This window comes from Crassostrea angulata, chromosome 7, assembly GCF_025612915.1.
Source record: "Crassostrea angulata isolate pt1a10 chromosome 7, ASM2561291v2, whole genome shotgun sequence".
NCBI lineage: Eukaryota > Metazoa > Mollusca > Bivalvia > Ostreida > Ostreidae > Magallana > Magallana angulata.
In genome coordinates this window covers 1,408,080-1,423,528 of record NC_069117.1, presented here as the reverse complement: position 1 = coordinate 1,423,528, position 15,449 = coordinate 1,408,080, and the positions used below count along the sequence as shown (strand labels likewise).

The following is a 15,449-nucleotide window of genomic DNA, read 5'->3' as shown; positions in this document are numbered from 1 at the left end:
AACAAATTTCTTACGAAGATTTATAATGGGAAATGTTTACATTTTTTCTCCATTCGGAAGTACTCGGGACACCTTGCGCAATTTTTCAACGTTATTATCCAGGCATATTAATGGCTGATGCAATGCAAAATCCCCATAGACTTTCTATTTTTAGATGTGTATTAAAAAACCTTAAGAGGTAGAGGGGGCGTTCCAAAACAGGTAATCTGGACATTTTTCATATTAATGAATGAAAGTAGTTTGAGCACAAAGGTATTTATTATTATCGAAATATCAAGCGAAAAGTGGTGCACGCGGAAGCAAAAACTCGGGACAGAGTATAGAATATGTATGTGAGTCCAATATTCGCTAATTGTACATCTACATGAAACCCAAAAGAAAGCATGTTTGTTTAATAGCATGCACAAACATGTGCTGTATGGAATTGTTTATACCGTGTTTATCTAAATCTTTTGATCTAATTCTGATGATTGTAAACGTTTAGGGTTGGTGTTGGAAACTAGAAATGAATGACCAGTTGTTTTGCCTCATTCTCTGTACACCATTTTAATGATCTTGAATGAAGACTGGTCATTTAAGAGAAAAAAAGTGGTGATCGTTTTATGATTTTTTTTTTATTTAGCTCACCTTCTCCATTATACCAATACACAATTACTGTCGGCTATATATCTGACTACATTTTATTGTCGTCAATTGATTGTGATGTTAATGGGTCATTGAGAACGCAACAACTGACCCATGTTTTATTAACAGTCCTTAATAAACCTTTAGAGAAGCAGACATACCAATCATTTTAGGTAGACCTATTTGTACTAAATCGTTGTTAATCAATTACTATTAACATAGCGGGCAATCAATATTGGCCATTAATGTAAGTAAAGGAAACTTATGAATAACGATACATACTTTTCGGAACAATTTTATACACACATACATTTGAAAAAAAATTAACGATGATCTGCAAAATAAAACATATTTTATCAGCTTAATTATCGGGAATTAGAGAGTTGTTATTACTTTTATCTTATATCATTTTTAGAAAATGAATATTAAAATGAAATTTATTTTAAGATTTAAATGTTTTCAATAATTTAAATACAGATTTCTCACCTAAAAAAAAGATAGATATGGTCTTAAAGTCATCAAATTTTTATTGTTTCTACTTAATAAGATCAAGATTAATATCTGTTTCCACTGTTACTGCACTGATTTGAGCAAGATATTATTTTTCAACAAATTTAAATCATTAATCTTGCATTGTTTGTTATTTTAAAGAACCATCCCCATCTTATCAGCGTCGTTAACAAATCTGCGTAGACAGACACCAATCGATACCTGGCGACAATACATATATTGCTAAACGTCGAATGAAACCTTCTCAATTCTGTCACAGAGCCGAGCAGTGTTTGGACAAAACGATAGTTTTCTCCCCTTTTTCTTTTCCTTGTCCATCATGGAAGGTGTGATTAGTTATAACGAAACAAACATCACTCTATCGAACGTGACGGGGAATTCCAGCACCAACTTTGACCATTATTATTTCTTCAAGGTAAGGGTAGCTTAAGAGATCTGGTTGAATGGTCGTAACTTTTAAGAGATAATCTTGAGATAAAGAGTTCTGTAAATATATATAAGAAAATGCTCATAATTTAAGGCTAAAATATATGGAATTTCTTTACTAAACGATAGTGTATGGTCAAATATATCATTGTAAAACAACAATGTGTGTCTGATAAGTTTTGTCCACACGGCCTCTTAAAAGGATCTTAGTAAATCTTTTTTAGTGTTTAGTTTTTTGATGAACATATTATCAAGAGAAATGGAATAATGAACATAAATTCAACAGGAAAAGTAGTTTGTCTGGGACATTCCTATAGTAAAGCTTAAAATCAATTTGTTGAATAATTACGAAAAGCGTCCACTTGTAAAATAGTTTGCCATAAAATGCCACCACAACTCGATTACTGATCAATCTGACAAATTGCTTTTTAATACTTTTTGAATAAGAATTGGTTATAAATGCATTGATAAAATGCATCAAAGCATACAAAATCAAATTAAACAAAAACCATTTCATGAATTGATAAGAGACTTAGATTTTATTAATGTTGGGGAATATTTATTTCTGAATGATCATCTTAATAGATATCAAGTGTCCTGTTTTAAATATTTATAATTATAAAAAAGTACTTTACAGTAAAAAGAACCGTTTTTTACGTTTTGAACCGTTTTTTCAATCAATAACTTTACTCACCAGTCAAATCTAACGTTAAAATTCATCATGTATAACATGAGGGGTGAAGAAGTGTTAAACGTAACTAGTATAGTTAACTGCATAATCAATAAGTAGAGGATTTCCATAACGAAGTCCAAAAAACAAAACATATTAATGTTTTAAAAGTCATTTTGGTTTATTATATAGGATGCAGTTTGAGATGTTGGTATATTAACGTTCTGGAAAATTGTAGTGTTTATTTTTCATGATAAACACATTAATTCATGTTCGGCTTTACAAGATAATAAGTATTCAACTTAATCACTTCACACAAACCATTTAAAAAGTGATATACTAAGTAAGATGAATAAATCTTCAATAGAAGACCTATTATATTATGATCAGAAATAGTCTATATATTAACGTAAGATGTATGGATCTTCCTCGGTATTTATCAGCGTGTGATAACAATCTGAATAAAATGAATTAAGATCTTGAAAAAACTAATATAAATGTTGGCAGCAGATGCGTCCACTCACATTCTGATGCTAGTAATACAACGTCCGTACACTCCATGAGAACTAGCCTCACACCCCCCCCCCCCCCCCCCCCAACGTGTCACCGTGAAGAAAAATAATTATTTCATTGATCTATCACCATGTAAAATGTATATTTTACATGTTGCGAACATTTTCTATAGTTTAGCTTGTTGGTAAATTAACGTTATTTACTCTTCTTACTTATCGTGAAATTCCTCCTGACTGTGATGTGATAGAATATAAATTAATGTTTATCAAACGTCTTAACTGTAACAAAGAAATAAGACATCAAAGTAATCAAGTGTATGTTTAGGAAATATACTTATTATAGAAGGGCAGGATTGAAGGACAATGGTTTCAGCTAAGAAATGTGTGTTTGACACTAATAGAGTTAATGCAATTACATAACAATTAGCGGATTAACGCAGGTGAATAAATGGGCGTTTACCTGGGAGATGGTCAGTTTAGGGATAAAGAAATATTCTCTGATTGGATGTTTTATACATGTCAATTATTTAGAGGGTCACGCCAGTAAAATAATATTATATGTTTTAGAGATGATTGAAAGTTAGTTGAAGAGAGTAGAGAGTCAGAGTTCGATAGTTGGAGGTTAAGAGTCAAGATACAAGTCGTCCGTCTAATCCGTTACGTTTTCCCTCACTGTCATATGTAGGTTAACATTAAGTTAGAATTATTTATAAGCGAGTTTCCCCTTTTTAATGTTTACGGAGTGGAGAGTAACTGTTTATATAATTGTGTTATCAACTGGAATAAATGTGGAAAATACAGCGAGTGTTGAGCTAATTCCCTAGTAATCGCCCGGTACGGAAAATACCCTATACGGTACAAACCCGGCGGTTATAATTGGTGGTCTTATTTGCTAAATAAATTCTATAATGTTTGATTCCCTCTACTAAAGCCAGGCACTCTCTATCAGATATCGACCAATTTCTCTCGGCCGGTCTGAGTGCGCGTCCACCGTAAGCTACAACGGTCTCTCGCCCTTTAGCATCTTTCTGTCCCAAAATGTAAGAAATTGAAAATCCTGAAGCATCCGTGTACAAAATAAATGTTTTATTGAAATCAGGGAATGCCAAAATTGGTGCTTCAGTAAGTAGTTGTTTGAGTTTGTCAAATGCCTTTTGACACGGTTCGTCCCAACAAAATTTTGTTCCCTTAACTAGTAGCCTATTGAGGGGGGTAGCAATGTCTGCAAAACCGTGAATGAATTTGCGGTAATAATTCGCAAGTCCCAAAAATGCTCTGATGTCAGTTGTATTTTTCGGTTTCGGGAAAGATTTGACAGCTTCTACTTTTGACATATCTACAGAAATTCCATCTTTTGAAATAACATGGCCTAAATATTTCACTTCCTTGACAGCAAAATTACATTTTGATGGTTTGAGGCGCAAATTTGCCTCTCTGAGTTTTTGAAAAACTTGATCTAAATGAAATAAATGTTCGTCAAAATTCTTTGAGAAAATGAGAATATCGTCCATGTAAACTAGTGAATACTTCCAGTTTACATCACGAAGTACATCTGACATCACAGACATAAATGCGCTGGGACTTCCCTGTAAACCAAAGGGGATGCGCTTGTATTGATACAAACCTTCATGACATACAAAGGCCGTTTTGTGTTTTGTTCTGGGGTCTAAATTGAGTTGCCAATACCCAGAGAACATATCAAGAGAGCTGAAAATTTGCGCATTGCTCTCTCCCAGTGTGTCAATAATATCTTCCATGCGCGGCAACGGAAAATTCATCGGCTTTGTTACCGAATTTAACTTCCGGTAATCTACGGCAAATCTGTAATCGCCGTTTTTCTTGCGAACAAGAACTACGGGACTTGACCATTCGCTGGTTGACGGTTCAATTATGTCGTTGTCCAATTGTTCCTTGACTTGGCGCGAAATTTCCGCGCGTGCTCGCGGGGATGCGCGGTACGGTCTTTGTCTAATCGGATTAGCGTTTCCCGTGTTAATTATATGCGGATGGCGATTTGATTGACCTAACTCTGATAAATCTTTGGCAAAGACGTCGCGGTTTTGACCAAGCATATCTAAAAGTTTTTCTTTTTCACTAACTGACAAATCACACTGAGAACAATCAATACCCATATCTATTGCTTTTTGAGCGTTTGAAGTTTTGCATTGTTTATCTGAAAGTGACACACAAGAAATCTGTTTGTTTTCATTTCCAATTTCTGAAGTAACATTTTCAATTTCATAGAATTTGCCTACAGATAAGTCTTTTGATATGTTAATTTCTGAATTAGTCGGGTTCATAACTCTTGCTACAGATTTGTTGTCTTTCATTTGAACCAAGCAAGTTGCTCCTACAACCGAATGAGTACCAGTCAATGCGGAATTCATTTCAATGACACCAAATTTTGACTTTATGAAATCTTTGTGATTTGACTGAACTGGTAAAATAATTTCAGATCTGGGGGGAATTTTCACACTACTGATCAATGAAATATTGCACACAAAACTTTCATCTTTTCTCAGAAATGGGACAACTGAAATACCTTTCTGCAAAATCAAATTTCCTTCAGAAAAATCAATTTTAGCATTTTGTGTTTTGAGAAAATCTAGGCCTAAAATCAAATCTTGAGAGCATTGATCTGTGACATGAAATGACTGATGAAGCTCAAGGTTGCCGATTTCAACTGGAATTGTAGTTTGACCATTTATTTTGAGATGAGTGCCAGTAACACCTCGTGCAAACGTAACCGAATTTTGAAGAGGATAATTTCTGTGCAATTTCGCCTTTTTGTATAGCTTTTCAGATATGATAGAAATGTCTGCCCCTGTATCAACTAAAGCTGAAACAACATGACCGGCAACCCTAGCTTTGACCTTGTTTTGATGTTCATTGCTAGAAACGGACCCAACAACTTTTTGTTTTTGACGGGGCTTCGAACGTTTGAATTTGGATGGGCACATTATTGCAATGTGTCCGATTTTCTTGCATAATCTACACATTCTAGTAATACAGCGACATTGTGAAGGAAAATGGTCACACTTACCACAACGAAAGCATGGTGTTCTATAATGTTTGGGCGGTTTTCTCTGTTGATTTGCACAATGGGACACATTTGTATTAAAAGACACAGATTCGCACTTTTGATATGGGAGCACATTCTGAAAATTTTGATTTACACACACATTTTCGGAATTTTGATAAGGTGGCACTATTTGATTTTCTTGATCACAAACTTGATTCACACACTCTGTATCACGAAGCACTTTATTTGATATTTCGTCGACCCTTTTCTGCAGATTTTCAAACACTGAATTGATCGCTTCCACTTCACTCGCCTCCGCTTTCTTCTTTCTTCTCTCTGCAACCTCAGCAACTCGGAGACGCTTTTCTATATCCTGTGGTGTCTTCCCGTCGTCATTTCCAACGGCGTGCATGATGTATTCTGGACGGGAATGAAACATGAATTTATCCATCAGGAATCGGTCGGGCAATTGGCTTCTCCTTGCTAATTCCGTGACGTCATTTATGTAGTCTGTAACATCTTCGTCTTTGCGTTGTTCGCGTTCAACAGCTTCATTGTAGGCTACTAATTTGTCCGCATTTGTAGTTCCATACTTTTCAAGAAAGGCACTTGTTAAAGTTTCTTTATTCGCTTTCATTTCTTCGGGTAGATACTGATACCATAGTAACGCATGTTCATCAAAAAGTAAAGGCAGGAACTGTAATATTTCTTCATTGTTGAGTTGTGTCGCTTTTGCGAACAAGTCAAACTGAAAAATCCATTTTTCGGCATTTTCTTTAAAATTCCCTTTAAACTTGGCTGGCGCGAATTTCGAAATATCCATATTGAACTTCATCTTCACTGCTTTTCGGGCGTTGTCCGTTTAGTTGTCCGTAACTTTTCGTCCTACCGTTCTTACACGTTTCCTCATGTCTAGGTTGAAATGTCTATTTTTCCTGTGAGAGGTACATCTTTGGGAAATCAGGATACTCCACCAATTATAACCGCCGGGTTTGTACCGTATAGGGTATTTTCCGTACCGGGCGATTACTAGGGAATTAGCTCAACACTCGCTGTATTTTCCACATTTATTCCAGTTGATAACACAATTATATAAACAGTTACTCTCCACTCCGTAAACATTAAAAAGGGGAAACTCGCTTATAAATAATTCTAACTTAATGTTAACCTACATATGACAGTGAGGGAAAACGTAACGGATTAGACGGACGACTTGTATCTTGACTCTTAACCTCTAACTATCGAACTCTGACTCTCTACTCTCTTCAACTAACTTTCAATCATCTCTAAAACATATAATATTATTTTACTGGCGTGACCCTCTAAATAATTGACATGTATAAAACATCCAATCAGAGAATATTTCTTTATCCCTAAACTGACCATCTCCCAGGTAAACGCCCATTTATTCACCTGCGTTAATCCGCTAATTGTTATGTAATTGCATTAACTCTATTAGTGTCAAACACACATTTCTTAGCTGAAACCATTGTCCTTCAATCCTGCCCTTCTATAATAAGTATATTTCCTAAACATACACTTGATTACTTTGATGTCTTATTTCTTTGTTACAGTTAAGACGTTTGATAAACATTAATTTATATTCTATCACATCACAGTCAGGAGGAATTTCACGATAAGTAAGAAGAGTAAATAACGTTAATTTACCAACAAGCTAAACTATAGAAAATGTTCGCAACATGTAAAATATACATTTTACATGGTGATAGATCTACGGCAATTCGCCTGGTCCCACGTGAAATCATTGCACCTATAAAATGAGTTTCCTCGTCATAAAGTATATTGAACGGTTTATGCAGACTCTCTCCTCCTCCATTAATTCCGGAGATATTAATTTGCTAACTCGCCTCTGACTCCGTCTAGATCTTCAGAAGGCGACCAGTTTAAGACATGCTTACGCGAATAGGGTTCAGTCAGAAGAGACTAAAAAGGAAAAAAATCCTGATATATTTCACACAGTTCAAACCATCGGATAAACGTATTTGCATACTGATTCTTGGTACCTTTCAAATGTCGAATGTCGCCTTGGTCTCAACCAGGTTAGAATGACATAAATCGGCCAATTGCTGACCTGTCAGCCAGACCCTTGCTTGTCACACTGTGGAGCACGGCTCTTGTCCAAAGCGTTTGCTTCCTCTAACTGTATCCGGTGCCTGATATGCATTTAAGATGTCCGGTGAAGTGTTTGTCTCAAAAGAGTATTAGATAAACCCCTGCAGCTTTGGTTGCTGATAAATGTAAGCAGGTAGCTCTGGATCTTAGTTGGAATAACAATTCATGGAAATATCATATTTTAAAATGCACTTGATTACATACTTAAAGTTAAATTTCCACACTTCATATTATCAGATGAAATACTCTAATACTTGGGGATAATTTCTTAGAGGTAGAAAATAAGAATGCAGTGTAATTGTTCAAGAGGAAATAATAATAAACAAAGTAATTATAAAAAACAATTTAATCATAAAAATCTTTGTCATCGACAAAAGTTCAAAACGTATATATTGGTACATGCAGTGATCAATATCAGTTTCGGAATCATCCATGATCGTCAACGTGTTGCTACTTTTAGCCTCGTTTCTGCATAATAGTCGCGTGGTCTTTAAAGTAGACCCTGACCAAAGTTATAACTGCAAGAGCTTATATATGTGAAACACTAATATTTGTATATTTTTGTTTTATTGACGTCATCAAGGTAAGTAGAGAACTCAGGAGCCAGCGAGGGATTTCCACTTAATTTTTGTTTTTGGTCATATTTTAAAACATCTTGTTTTTCAAGGTGGCAGTGCTACTGTGACAGGAATTTACGTGAAATAAGTCTGAAGATTATATATATATATTCAGACTTATTTCACCTAAATTCACTTAATATAAGCAATTGTCAACTTGTTTGGCAAATAAACTCTTGGAGAATATACTTACCATTGGGGATTAGCCTTGACAAAATGCTAATTAAATTCACGTGAACATATTAAACACGGTAGTTGTGAATTTGTTGTATGTTTCAGACCATGTTTTGTTTATCACCTGTCGTTTCTTTAGGGGTCCAATAATTAAACCAACACTGTATATGCCTATAAGATGTCTGGCCAGTTCTAAGGTTGTAAGATTTTCATTGAAATCACACCTGGAAGGATTGCTTATTAATTATCTTCTCTGCTTTTAAAAAATAATTATTGACCAGTTCCTGAATATTATCTTTGTAATCGTTCTATGTATCCACTGTCTTGCCTGAAGGTCTCATATTAAATGAAATAAATCTTTATTAGAAAGAGTCAGCTCTATTTCTCCATTTCATCCTCGCACCTGCTTCATGCCTTAGGAAGACCAGAGTTCTTCCTGCTCCAGAGTCAAATTCTAAAGACTACGTTCTTCATGTTGTCATCATTTGATCTTCTAAAGGTTTTAAGGTTATATAGATGTTGTTCAGAGCAATAAAAAAATCTCTTCCAGCAATAATGCTTGTGAAAAGATATACAAAATTCAAATTAAAACTAAATTATATTTTTGTGATACATTTATGAATCAATTTCAGATAAGATTCATATTTCGGGAACCAGGTTCAATTTTACAAACTTTGAGCATTCGACTTCATTTACGTACTCAGTGGATAGATAGTCTATATAGATCTTGTTTACATAAGAAACGGTTCAAATCTCAATGAAATACTAGTATTATCCTCACAAAATATTTGAATTAATAAAAAAACGTGGGATCGTTTTTTATTAACTTTTATATACAATTAACTTTTATATACAATTAACTTTTATATACAATTAACTTATTGCGTGATTTTAAGAATCAATTTAACAAAATTACGCGGAAAAAAGAATTGCATCTCATTATATTAAGTATTTTATTTAACGTCTGGATAAGGCTTTGATAACGGACACCTGGCGTCTCAGTTCATCAAGAGAGACAAAACAACTAGACTGGATAATACCTTGTCTATCAGTACAGCTGTTTTGTGACACTTTTTAAATGAAGATTAGGTCTTACGAACCATCCATCTGTTAAATATGAGAGATGGAGACAATGGCCCCACCCTATCGACGATCGAATTACTCACACCCGAAGTCATGATCAAAAAGTAATCTTTAAAAAAAGCAACATGTCAGACTTAATGTTGACATTGATTTGATAAAAACATAACGTACTGAGTTTTGGATCTTGGTGTAGTAATTTAGGCTGGATACTACATACTGTAAACTATGAAGCTGGAACTTTAGAATTTTTCAAAGATAAAAATAAATAACGGTACAATGTCTCTGTCTTTGGTTTGTTCTATTCATTTTATTATTCAAGTAGATATATAACTTTCCTGCAAACAATATAGCTGGAGTCAATAGTGCTTCAAAAAAAGTTACCAAGAGAAAATTCTAACGACAAAATAAATGTGTTCGTTGTTCACCAGTTAGAGTACTAGTATTTCACGTAACTGCATCTTTAAAACGACTTGCATAATTTTTTTTATCAAATAAGTACAAAGTCAAACTTGGTAGCCTTATTTAGGCTGTTTACCTTATTTCTATCAGAATGGTTAAATTATGCTATATTCACATCTATCAAGTATGATTCCCTCTGTTTCTTACGGAAACTTATTGTTAATTCATAGCTCTATAAAAACCTCCATGACACGCCCCGTCCATCGAATGGTCGAAATCTACAGCGACCTAAGAAAAATCACTGACTGAACGAAATAATCATGATGATGTCAGACTCAAATTTCCAAAGGAGACGATTTTGGTTGTTTCTTTCATCTAACGTAATGATGTACATCAACAGTAATTTAGTTAATTTAAATAATTAAACGTTTTCTTTGATGATTCATGCGGGTTTTGAAGGTAGCGATCATTGACGAAAAAAAATATATAACCCGCTAACGCGATTCAAATAAGTATATGTTTAAGTTTCCAGTTTTAACTGGAAAAAAAGCTATAGCTCTCATTCAGCTCTATTTTTTACATTTCGTTTCTTAAAATCAAAAGTTATAGGAAAAAGTGAAGTTTTTTTAACATAATGACAGAGTTCTTCGCGAAAATCTAAATATATCACAAAATTGATGGGAAGGCGCCTAGGGATGAGGTATAGAAGGCACCAATTAGGTCCAGTTTTTGTGGTAAACTTTCATCGTCGTCTAGAAACTCGGCGGATTCACTTTTGTTTCCTGCCTGAAAATTGTACCTTTTGTAAAACCTAGATTTACCGCAGAACAGTATTTACTGGAAATGAAATCTCTCATTAAGGGTGTTGTTTGTTCAGGTTTGAGTTCTCAAATTCAGATTGTTGTAAAGTTAAATGTCATGAGTAAAATTTGTTCTAAACACAAAAAGTATTTATGAAATGAATTATTATTGATATAACATTCGATTTTTCTACACTCTCAAACAAAAATAGACTTTTAGCTGAACAGTACTCTAATATTAAAAGTCTATATAATTTTGCATATTTTCTATTGGTTTTAACTCATTTAAAGTAAAATAGTCGTATGGCACGATTTGCAAAAATATTGAAAAATGCCTAAAAACGATAAAAGACACCATATCTAAAAATTTGGATCATTGACCTCATATGATTTTTATGCCAACAAAGTAAGGACAATGTAAGTAGTTTAATACTATAAATAGTTTTTTTATTATCATCATTCAATTTTTTGTAAAATTGGATAAAAATTTGGTAGGAATTTCAAAAGTGATCAAGGAAATTCGGACTGGAGTATTTTTTAAAATTGTCGATGAAATTTTAATGCTTCGTATTTATTCAGTGCCACTACCATTCATAAACTGTATTTCATTTTTAAAGTGTTCAATTATTTGTAATATTTTCACAATTAAGAAAACCTTAATGGTAGTGAAAAATTATATGGAATTTTCTGTTTTTCAAAATATATCCAATGGCCATTAACTCAAAAAGTAGGTCTTTGACCTACTTCTTTGAAAGAGAAAAATAACACTATAATCAAAGGTTTATAACATACAATAGATGGCGTTTCATTATCATCAGTAGAATATTTTTTTTTCATTCGGAGTAAACGTCATCCTTAAATGATATGAGTCATACGTTCTTCAAAGACAAAGCATATTGTAAATTGCGCCACGCGCTCTCTTTCATTTGTACATCAATCTTGATGCATGCAAAAATATTTATGGGCTACGGCAATATAGAATTTAAAAGGTGCAAATCAATGCGTCGTAATTAAAATCATATATTTTTTATTTGAAATTGCAATTTTGCATTTTTTAAATTGATTTCAACACTTACAATTAATATCAGATAATTAGGTACCCTGAATTAATTGATTTTTTTTTCATTTTTGCTATTAAAAAATTCGCAGAAATGAACAAAAACTGTGTTAAAAATTGAAAACGCAGCAAAAACAGGTTTATCAATCCAGAACAGTGTTTTGCAATGTTTCTCCATATAAAGCAAATGTTTCTCCATATACATGCATATCCAATGTTTCTCCATATATAGCCAATGTTTTTCCATATACAGTCAATGTTTCTCCGTATATAGCCAATGTTTCTCCATATATAACCAATGTTTCTCCATATATAGCCAATGTTTCTCCATATATAGCCAATGTTTCTTCATGTATTGCCAAATGAATGTTTCTCCATATATAGCCAATGTTTCTTCATGTATTGCCAATGTTTCTCCATATATAGCCAATGTTTCTCTATATATAGCCAATTTTTCTCCATATATATCAAATGTTTCTTTATATATAGCCAATGTTTCTACATGTATAGCCAATGTTTCTCCATATATATCAAAGGTCTCTCCATATATAGCCAATGTTTCTCCATATATATCAAATGTTTCTTTATATATAGCCAATGTTTCTCCATATATATCAAAGGTCTCTCCATATATAGCCAATGTTTTCCATATATATCCAATGTTTCTCCATGTACATGTATAGCCAATGTTTCTCCATATATATCAAATGTTTCTTTATATATAGCCAATGTTTCTCCATATATATCAAAGGTCTCTCCATATATAGCCAATGTTATCCATATATATCCAATGTTTCTCCATGTACATGTATAGCCAATGTTTCTCCATATATATCAAATGTTTCTTTATATATAGCCAATGTTTCTCCATATATATCAAAGGTCTCTCCATATATTGCCAATGTCTCTCCATATATATCAAAGGTCTCTCCATATATTGCCAATGTCTCTCCATATATAGCCAATGTTTCTCCATGTATAGCCAATGTTTCTCCATATATTGCCCATGTCTCTCCATATGTAGCCAGTGTTTTTCCATATATATCCAGTGTTTCTCCATGTACATGTATAGCCAATGTTTCTCCATATATATCAAATGTTTCTTTATATATAGCCAATGTTTCTCCATATATATCAAAGGTCTCTCCATATATTGCCAATGTCTCTCCATATGTAGCCAGTGTTTTTCCATATATATCCAGTGTTTCTCCATGTACATGTATAGCCAATGCTTCTCCATGTATAGCCAAATTGTTAGATATTGCATGACTGCAAGGATCTATTTTGATGATTGTTTGCGTCGGAAGATCGAAAATACTTAATAGCAACATGAGTTTAATCTGATGGTTTTGATTTCCAAATTCATCAAAGTAGTAAAACTACTTAACTGATTTATTTGTTAAGATAATTGTTTGCCCAATGTCTGATTCAGTGTCAGTTGCGACAGTTTTTCCTTAAGAAGTTGGCACCTGAAATACAAGTAATGTCAATCATGAAAATGGGGCCCCAACAGAAATGATTATTTCTTGAAATCATTGCTAAAATTTAGCAAGAATATCAATTTTATGAATAATTCAAACAAATATTTATAGTTTGAACTATTATTTAATTATAATTTTAATACAGCAGGAAGTGAATATACAAGTACTATTTAAGTCAGATTTTTTAAAGAACTTTATTGTACTGGTGGCTTGAAATGCAAGTACATGAAAAACAAAAGGGCAGATTTTAAGATCGTTACAAAATCTTGGAGTTATCAAATTATAACTCATGTAACAAAATTATTAGTAATGTCATTCTTTTAAAACTTTACATACAAATAGACATAAATCTAATGTTTTATGTAAAAGTGAAAAAGGTAAGTCACGCTTCAACAATTTGAAATATGGCATGAAATAATCTAACCTTAGGCAAAACTTGGAGATATAAATCTAAGCTAAATATGTCGATAGAAATATTACAAAAATTTCAAATATGTTTTTTGGAACGACATGAAGATAGAGTATAATGCACGAACAATCTGGAGGTCCGCACTGAAAATTAGGAAGCTAAAATAACAGTACTCTAAAATTATTGAGGTATTATAATAAAAGTGTTCATTTTCTTCTTAAAAACCTTCCGCCTTTTAATATAGACCCTTACTAATCTTTGTAAATATGCAATTTTCTTTTAACTTTTCTATTCAATATGGTTTATTTGTATACATGTTATGAGTTTTAATGAATAACATTCTTCATTCTCTCATTTTTTCAAAGAAATATTTTTTGTTGTTAATTCATTAATGTCACGAGTGCTCAGGTCACAACCACTTCCGGTTTGAGTGATTGTGATTGCATAAAGGAGTTCCATTAAAAATCAACTTCCAAAAACTGAAGTCTGCTTGGAAAAAATACAGTGTGTTAAATTGTTACATGTGCTCTTTTTTGTATTAACTCTCCGCACGAGAGCCGAACTAATTCAGCCATAAGATGTAATTATTTCCTATGTCGTATATAACGCGAGATCTGATTGGTTAACAAGCCGGGTGTAAATTTCCTTACCACCCGATGAAGCCGGGTGTAAAATTAATGTGACGTCACAATGCATATTTGTTTACAAGTTCACCTTATCTTTGCACAATATAAAGAAACGTTAAATGGAAAAAATGAATTAATAATTTTCCAAAGTCCCAGTTTAACAATTGAATTAAAATACATTATTTATATAATTAATTATTCAAATATGTTAATGATTTATTTATCTTTTTTCTGAGTGATCTTAGACCAGATTTTCAAGTAGAAATGCACTGGTAAAACAATACAATTTTAATATTGGTATAACATATGAAATAAATTTGTTACCCAACACTGTCCAATGAACGGGGGATTTACCGCAGGTTGTATTCCATACACCCTGAGGCCGCAGGAATACAACCCAGAGTAAATCTCCGTACATCCTTGATTGGACCTTGATAACTAATATTATTCACGTGAAGGGAACCGAATGAGAAAAATACGCATTCCATTAAACATAATGTCATTGGACGCTATATAGATAGATGATAACATTTCCCATCGCGTTAATTTGATGAAAGGCCATTAACCTCAAGTTGGTGTGATTTTCAAAAGTGATGAAGATAAGACAAACATTGAAGGGGACTTGGTTGACAATTTGTTTTATCCCCCTCCATCAACCCTTGTTGACTTATTGTAACGATTTTATTTTTTACCAATTTCAATTTAATGATATAATCGTTTTTAGCTACAATACTTTTTATGGACATACATAGTATAACGTTTTATTAAGGAAATGACTTCCGTTATTTGTTCTATGAAGACTGAATTGGTTGAATAATTCCTTCATTGGAATCAGAATCAAAAGTATTGATCCACGAAAATGGGATTTAGTCGCATGATAAGTGTACTTGTAACATCAAAAGTCAT

General features: G+C 33.1%; 1 protein-coding gene across 1 annotated transcript in view; it reads left to right on the top strand.

Moving 5' to 3' along the window:
• The first annotated feature begins 1,396 nt into the window (after positions 1–1,396).
• The window catches only part of LOC128191192 (cardioacceleratory peptide receptor-like), a 48,713-nt gene continuing 34,660 nt past the window's right edge, over positions 1,397–15,449 (top strand). The window contains exon 1 of the mRNA XM_052863274.1: positions 1,397–1,549. Coding sequence (XP_052719234.1) covers positions 1,454–1,549 — 96 coding nt within the window. The 5' untranslated portion in view covers positions 1,397–1,453. The remainder of the gene's footprint in view (positions 1,550–15,449) is intronic.